At 34.4% G+C, this 8,930-nt stretch overlaps 2 protein-coding genes across 2 annotated transcripts in view; one reads left to right on the forward strand and one right to left on the reverse strand.

Moving 5' to 3' along the window:
* The window catches only part of ogdhl (oxoglutarate dehydrogenase L), a 51,692-nt gene extending 44,655 nt beyond the window's left edge, over window positions 1-7,037 (forward strand). Inside the window, exons 24-25 of the mRNA XM_082154782.1 lie at window positions 5,856-6,004; window positions 6,319-7,037. The gene's annotated coding sequence lies outside the window, so the exon portion shown is untranslated. The remainder of the gene's footprint in view (window positions 1-5,855; window positions 6,005-6,318) is intronic.
* rgra (retinal G protein coupled receptor a) lies at window positions 1,321-8,468 on the reverse strand. Its single transcript, XM_082154861.1, has 7 exons — window positions 7,893-8,468; window positions 7,454-7,610; window positions 6,341-6,462; window positions 5,838-5,991; window positions 5,501-5,618; window positions 3,930-4,043; window positions 1,321-3,213 (listed from the first exon to the last, which is right to left on the reverse strand). The coding sequence occupies exons 1-7, from the start codon at window positions 7,966-7,968 to the stop codon at window positions 3,070-3,072; spliced, it is 885 nt and encodes a 294-aa protein (XP_082010987.1). The 5' UTR covers window positions 7,969-8,468; the 3' UTR covers window positions 1,321-3,069.
* Window positions 8,469-8,930: the final 462 nt, after the last annotated feature.

Raw genomic sequence — 8,930 nt, forward strand, 5'->3', positions numbered from 1 at the left:
TTACATGTCATAAATCGAATACAATTCAGAATTGGAGAGAACCGTTTGTATCTCAAAGAGAGCATGTGTGATTTATTATTTCACTTGTATTTTTCTCAAATCATCTCCACTTGGATTTCACAAAGCTGTGGACCGTTCATGTTGATACTTAGGAGATTGATATTTTGGGACTGTTTTGAAGAGGTTTTCCTTTCTGCCTGGGACAAATATTCCAAGTATGAAAACAGATTTCAAAAGTGTGGAAAAAAGCACTTATCTAGCCGTAATTTGACAGTGAAATGCCATATTTACGCCAGAGTTATGCATTGGTTTACCTCTATAAAACCACTGTAAATACCAGGGGAATTTCAAAATTCCTAAACTATGAGATTTGTGACTTGGCTGCTTTCTCCACTAATTTATTGTTTTTTTTTTGTTGTTTTTTTTTAAATAGAAGTCACCACATTTTCATCTGGAATAATGATTTAAGGTTTTTAAAAAATGTAATTTTATTTTTAAAAGCATTATTTACTCTGAAGTCAAAATTAATTGTTAGTAAAGTATGTTTAGTTTGTTATTGTTGTCTGGATTTCTGAATGCTAGATTATTAAAATATTAATAAATAAAAAATATTAAATAAATGGTTTCACAATAATAACTGTTTATGCTTAAGGATGCAACATGTTTTCATTCTGTAATCTAATATAAATATTAATAAATGCAGAAGCTAAAGCCATCTGATATATCAACAGTGATATTTGTGATTAAGACGTCAAAGAAAAAAACTAAATGGAATAAATACAACTTGATAAAAAGTGGCGTAAACTGATCCATGTCAATATTTTTTTAATAAAAATGTGAAATGACCAATATACTATTTAATTGCTTTTTGAATTTTGGGAATGAACATCGTCACAGTTTGCAGAATAGGCCTTGTTCACAGACTGTGATGACACATTTCCACATGTTTCTGCAGTTATCAACATATTATATTATCAACATACTCATAAAAAAAAAAAAAAAAATTATATACATGTGTTATATTACCCTGGCAGTGAATTACACAACATTAATTAACACTACTGTGTTTCTAAACTAATACAACTGCAAATGTCATTCTATCTTTTGACTGCTGTAATCAATATATCAATATTTTTCATCTCTTTTGGGAAAGTCTCAGAAATGCTATCATGGATTTATACATATATATATGTGTGTATATATGGTTCCCCAACTATGACGACTTCCGCTTCTGGGAATCCCGGAAATGTGAAAAGGGTCCATTGTTTAATCTCCAGTTTACTAAAGCCTGGTCTGGAGAACTCAATTACAACACAATAATGTAGACAGCAATGTTTATTTCACTGTTTCTGCATCTTGGCTGAGATATACAAATCAGTTGTTGATGACAAGACATCCATTGAACATGACAACTTTTACACATTATTTACAGGTTACTGAAAAATGCACTTGAGGAAGTCAAGCTTAAAGTGGACACAAGAGCTTTTAAAGACTAGTCTGATTCTAGCGTGACAAGTGACACACGAACCACTGCAGAGATATTGCGTCGGGGTAAACATTTATCAACCATTTGTTATTAAGCGTGTCACTAACACAATCATTGTGGTACAGAAAAAAGTACAGTATATCTTTCATATGTATCCTTAATAGTAGATACTATATTGTTCAGGCATTTTTGAAATATCATTTATACATATTCTGTTTACTTATCTAACACACAATTGGTAACTTGTATTGTTTTTCATTCTTTCAGCATATCATATACTTTTTCAAGTGTATTTACGAAGATGTTAAAAAATAAATAGTATTTGTACTACAAATGTGTAAAATGGGTATTTTATCCCAAATTTGTATTTGTGTAGGCCTACATTATAGTATGAAATTCTTCAAATTCTGGCTTCTAAAGCTGCAAAGTAAACTAAAAAGTAAGCTAAAAATATGCACATTGTATGCAATTTCACCCTTTAGGTTGCAGAATTACCTGTCATTATTATGCTATTGGCTTGTGATATTCAGTCTGTAGTAATGATATTACTGTTATGCATAAAAAGTGAAACTATAAATATTTGTAATACTACATGAAATGCATTTTTATGTCGCCTGAGAAAATATTATTTTTCTTACAGTGTACAGAATACCTTCATAAAGAAATTATTTGGCATTAATTATTATTAATTTTTTTTTAGATGCCAGAATGATTCGTGTTGAAATTGAGACAGAATATGCAGAAGTGAAAACGGGATCACCAGTCAGAACATTTCCAATTGCAGTAAGTCCCGTGCATAATCTTTTTCTTTTGACTAATCTCGTGCGCTGGGGAATGTGTTTTCATGAAAAGCACCGTTGTTTCTGGGATTAGAAAATGTTGCTCGCCTAATTCTGTCTCATAAGCTGGATGTAGACCTTATCTCATAGCAAGTAATTTCCTTATGTGGAAAATAAAGTACACTTTATGTTCTGTGTGCTAAACTGTGCATTTTGGTTAACATGAACATATACAATTAACATACTGTAGAAATGGTTAAAGTATTGAACTCTTAAAGGTAGCAGTAATTACATTTCTGTTTATTCTTTTTAGTAGCGCCACATTTTTGTTTGCTTGACATTTAAAAAGGCTGTTTGATGTACAGCGTAACAGCATTATACTGTATACAATCAAAAATCTGAAAAGTTCACCAGCAACCTCAAAACATATGATTCCTGATTGTGTTTCCATTCAGAACCGCATATATGGAAGCAGCTTAACTCTTATTGAATGACGGCCACACATTCTCTTCTTACATGTGCTTTGTAATGATACGGATAAAATTGGACCCCGTTCTGTAACATTTCCATTAGGAGAAGCTTATGTGCTTTGTCAAAATATCAGTTTAGAAATTTTATTACATGTTGAAATCCCCTATATTAAATATAACAGACCAAAATATACCACAAACAGACTCCACACTCACGACCACAGACAGTCCACATAAATACAGCAAGGATGACATAAGCACACAAAGCCAATAAGCATGTTTCATACCTGTTAGAAACCACCAGGACATTAACTGTTATTATAATTTGCTTTGTTTATTTGGACTTATTCTCAATAGCAATAGTCTCAATCTTTTGACCAGTGAGCAACTGCCAGATTCCTCCCCTGTAGTTCTCGTTTCCGAGGGCGTAAACAAAGACGTTGAAAGTAGGTGATGTCTTAGCCAAAATGGGTGCAATCTGTAAGAACACATCCAAATCAGACTGTTTTTATGCACGTACTGAAAATAGTTTAACAGAAACGTTATTTATCAGTTCATGTGTTTATGCTATTGTCTCTTATGCTCACCAAGGCTGATTTTATTTGATAAAAAAAAGAGCGATATTACAATTTAAAATAATGGTTTTCTAATGTTATATATTCTAATATGTAATTTATTGCTGTAATGTCAAAGCTGAATTTTTAGTAAGAAACATTTCTTATGAAGTTGTTACAGTTTATATAATTTATACAATTACAATCTATTTTAAGTACAGTTCTTTTGTAACATTATAAATGTCTTTACTGTAACTTTTGATCAATTTAATGCATCCTTGCTGAATAAAGGTATTCATTTCCTTAAACAAAAAAATAAAGGTAGTCTATGAGTTTGTGTGAGATTGACTGGTTATCTGATATCATTATATTCATTCCAGACCTGTATGACTTTCTTTCTTCTGAGGAACACAAAAGAGCATATTTTGATGAATATACTGAATCATAAAAATAAAATAAAAAAAATGTTTTAATATGATGAAAGTCATGGAGTTCAGTGCTATATCGGAACCCATTCACTTTCATGGGTTCAGTCTACAAAATATCGTCTTTTGTGCTCCCCAGAAGACACAGATTATTCATTTTGGGGTGAACTCTTCTTTGGGTGTCTGATATGCTTTTAAAACAATGACTTCCTCACCATTCTCAGTTTAGGAGAGACGAGGGTTGCGTTCTCCACAGCAGCATAGAAAGCCAGGATACCATAGGGGCCCCAGCAAAACAGCATGGTCTTCAGAGGAGTGCTACAGTTGAACTGCACATAGAGAGCAAGCAGGAGATTTTGAAGTCACATGCAGCAGATTTAACTTAGATGTAACTTATACACCATTAAACACCCTACTGTTCATATGAGCAAACTTGCTACACTGTAAAAACATTATTGTGATTTTAATGGTAAAATCCTGTTAATTGGTTACTATATACGGTGTAACCGTCATAGATCTAACCTTACCTTTACAGTAAAATACTGTTAAATTTACAGTTTTTGGAGGTGAACAAGTCACAGAATTCCTTGTGTCACTTCACATTTGATGCATTTTTGTTGAAATAGCGGTTTCTTCGTTTTTCTAATCAGTTATGTACATTAGGGTTTTATGTTACATCTAATTTTGTTAAATGAATGTGCACTGCATTATTATAGTGTCATGTGCAGTACCATGATGGTGTTTAGTATTTTTGTGAATGACACAGTATTCACCTTCTGCTTGTGATGAGCTTTGATTCATCAGGTGACTAACCACCACCTGTTTTTGGTGGTTGTCAGTGTATTACAAAGGTAAAAAACAGATATTAGAACTTTATTAACATTAATATCAGTTAGTGAAAAAAGTTTTTTTACTGTAAATTAAAGTTAAATCTGTAAAACCTCAAATGTTGGTACTGTTTTTTTTTACCGTAAAGTTCACAGATTTTTTTTACAGATTTTTTTTTGTGTACAAGTGAACACAACACACACAAAAAGAGTTTATTAAAATGTATGTAATAAGCTAAATTTGGCACGAAGGCTTAACAAACACATAAGGACCTACAATACTATATTTACAAACTAGAATACAGTTCAGTAGTACAGTAGTAGAATACAGTAGTAGGCCTACATTAAAGTGATACTGTGCCAATTATTATTATTTATAGATATCTGATTAAAATATAGTATTATTTATATACTGTTACGTTTCAGATTTTTTTTTAATTAGCTTTTATTTTAGTTTCATTTTTAGTAATTTTGGTATGTGCCAAAATCTTCATAAAAAAAAATATTACAAATGAGATTTCATTTTTATTTCATTTTTATTTTTATTTCAGTTTTAGTTTGTGTTTATTTCCTGTTAGTAATTTTTGTGTTTTCATTTAGGTTTTTCATCTAATATTAATGTTTTTTTATTTGAGCTTTATTTCAGTTAACAAAAATGTTTTTTAATAGTTAAGGTCAATTACCCTGTTCTGTGCTGGTCTTAACTGTCTGTAAGGAAATCCCCTTCTTCTGCTATCACTTTGGTATTGGTGTGCATGCTATTTTTAGCGTTACATAATAGTTCTGTCCTGGAGAACAGTTCAGTAGCTGTTGCAGAGATGCCTTTGTGCTCCCAGGCAAAACGTTTATTTGACCGTGAATAACGGTCTTATGCAATGTGAGGGGAAATGTATACTCTGTACACATGCGCATTTTGGTCTCACATGTCAAATTCTAATATTGTGCAGAGGATACTTTACCTTAGCCTGCCCACTCTTTTTGAATTTTCTATCAATGGACTGATAGGAAGACAGCACGACAAACATCTGAATGCCCATGTTGAAGATGGACATGGGGATCAAGTAAGACACGTAGTTCCTGAGGACAGACAAAATTACATGTAAAGGCCTTCAAGGGTCTTATTTCAAGGAACAGATTTACAAGGAAATGAAACATTCCCATGACCATAATATTGCTTTCATATATTTGTAAATATGGGTCAGAATGCATATTTGAATATATGGGTCTGAAAGTGACACTAGAGCAATGTTATATGTTATAACATGATGTGAATTATGAATGTACTGTGCATCTTACCTATCCCCCTTGCTGTAGTCCAGTGTGCAGCAGGTCCTCAGGGGCTCGTAGTCATACTCTCCCCAGCCAATCAGAGGCATGGCGGACCAGAAGGCAGTGAAGAGCCAGATGAAGATCACCAGGGTGATGGCGCTGCTCCACTGCAGCTTTGTCCCTAATGATGCAAGGTGATCAAACATTGTGCTGTGTACTAAATTGTTTTATTTAATGATCCTAAACTTTTTTTTAAGGTTTTGATGTTAAAACACCAAATAATGTTAGACCTGAGTCCACAGTGTTGACATTTGTACTAATTTAAAATGGCCATTCACTGAGATTTTGAAAAGAATGGCCTTTGGTGAAGCCTATGTGCACTATAAGTACTTTCAGCTGGTGGTCTTTGCAACATGGGTGGTCTGAACTAGAACAAAGACTGTCAAATACCCCATTGAAGCGCAGGTCCTATTTGGTGAAAGGCATCTCGTTTTTTTTTTTTACTAAGGTTCTCTGTTCCTGTTACTCACTTGTGCAGTACTGGTGGTATCTGTCCCAGGCAATGGCTGCAATAAAGTGGATGCTGGCAAGAGCTGTCGTAAAGCCCTGGAAGCCATGGGTCTGGCATCCATCTGATCCATAAGGCCAGTATCTGGAGTTTCAAGAAGATCACATATTAAAAAAGCTCAAAGTTAGCTGATTAAATTAATTTAGTAATCTGTAATGTATTGTTTTCAGTGACAGATTCTTAAACTTTAACATTTTGCCTCTCCTATCTTGAATATTTGTTCACATCTATTAGTACTTGTATCAGCAAATATGGATATCCAAAATATTTCTATTTTGGAACATGGCACTGTAAAGTGAGGAAACCCATTGTCTTAGAATTATTAAGTAAATAAACCATGCTTAATTGAAAATAAAAATAAAAATTAAGTTATGTGAACTTGAAAATTCCATTTCCAATTCCAAATTACGAATGAAGTTTATTTACTTATCAATTTTAAGGCAACGGGTTTCCTTGGGGTTTTTTTTTAAAGTTAAGATCATTTTTTACAGCTGGTTTCTGTTCCAAAAAACAGCTGGTAGCTGGTTTGTTTCTGGTCTAAAATGGTCTACTAACTTGCACCAGCTAACTACCTGGACCAGTTATAAACCAGCATAATGTGGATTTTCCACCAGGCCATTCTTGTGGAAAACAACAACAACAAAATCACAAAATCTTTTTTTTTTTTAAATCACAGACCTGGTTTGATGGTCTTAACTGGTTTTAAAATGGTCTGAGCTGGTAATGCAGCTTGGTGGCCATGCCTGGGGGCAGCCAAAAACCCTCAAACCAGCCCGACCAGGCCGGGAGACCAGCTAAGACCAGCAAGTCATCTTAGGCTGGATTATGCTTTTATTTATTATAGCAAGGATGTGATTAAAAGACATTTCATCCCACAGGGAATTAAAAAAAGCCCTGCAACCCCAACTATCCCTTTAATTTAACAGCTGCACTTTAGTAATTTATTACGAGAAAAAAAAAATGACCCCGCATTACATCACAGCTGTATTTACACACTGACATCCGTGACGCACCATCGCCTCTAGGGGTTCCGGCAACAACAACATCATCAACACACAAACGTGCGCGTGCTCACCTCAGAAAGCTTGAGAAGGCAGCGACAGTGGCGTTCATAGAAATACCCATATCTGCCATGGCCAGACTGAACACGAGAAAATTACTTGGGGTCCGTAATTCTCTTATTTTAAGAAAAGCAACAACGGTGACAGCATTCAGGAAGAACCCGAGGAGACCTTTAGAGGACACAGAAAACGTGTAAACATTCAGAGCCTTCCCAAGCCCCCATAACAGCGCGGTTATGAAACAGTAATAGGCTATATATTAAGTGGCACCCTTTAGATAGATAGTTCTATCTATAAATCAACATTATGTGCTATTGATTTTGCAACCGTTTGCTATACCATTCCCGGATGAAGCACATCCTATCAAGGCTATAGCCTACACATCGACAAAGTAAGGTTTGCACGCGATCCTCTCTCGCTCTTTTTTTTAAACCTGCACAATATTCTGCTTACCCTCCACGAGCAGACAAGATCCCAGGGAGAACACATCGAACTCGGAGAATCCCTCCGGTAATGGATACGTTACCATTTTGCACGCAATTTTGACACCAAAGTGTGCAGAATCACAGTCCGCTCGCGCGCGCGATGTTCCTCAGTGTGTTCAAACGAAGCCTTCTTTTAAAGGAGCGTTTCACGTGAAAAAGCATGAACGTAATTATGTAAAGCTCTCCCTCTGCCTCAATCCGCGCAAGAATGTATTAATGAACATAACAACTCCTACCATTGACCCCTAATACGTATTTACACAGGGCATCAGTAAAGCGCTCATTCAGTTACACAATAAGCCTTTGTGTGTCGGACGCTTGAGCGCACTGATGGTAAGACCGGGCTGAATGTGAACCAGTTGAGCCTGTGTCAATTCAGTGTGTCGTGTTCTGTTCGTTGGCTGAACAACAGGTGTCGTCGAGCTGTCACTCCAGACACTGATAGACAATGTGGATCTGACGGTTTGCATATGGATGATGGGAGTAACTGTGTTTTTACAATGACTTTTCTCAAATGCAGACTGTCACATTGGCGGTTTGCAGATACTGAACAGATCTTCAAGCAAGAGGGAGAGAGAAAATGTCAATGTCTTCACAAATAGTAGTGGTTCTTCTAAGAAATAATTTTGGGGTAATTTAAACCTGTGCATCCTCAACTTAGATAATTTAGTTGGCTCAGATAACATAATATTTTGAGTTTCTTTTGATTAAACCAATCTCCTTCATTGTATTAACAAATTTTTTTTAATTTCAATGAACTTACAATTTCATGTCAACCAGGTTGCTAACTTTTTTATGTTAAATCAATAATATATATATATATATATATATATATATATATATATATATATATATATATATATATATATATATATTTACAGTGTATACAGTTATAGTCATAAACTGTGTTCGAAACATTTATAGAAATATAGAAACATTTTGAATATTTTGTTTAGACAATAACCACTCTGAATTCTGCTCTATTAAAAGCCGCTTTGTTTCCAGA

This window comes from Leuciscus leuciscus, assembly GCF_965113295.1.
Source record: "Leuciscus leuciscus genome assembly, chromosome: 22".
Lineage (NCBI taxonomy): Eukaryota > Metazoa > Chordata > Actinopteri > Cypriniformes > Leuciscidae > Leuciscus > Leuciscus leuciscus.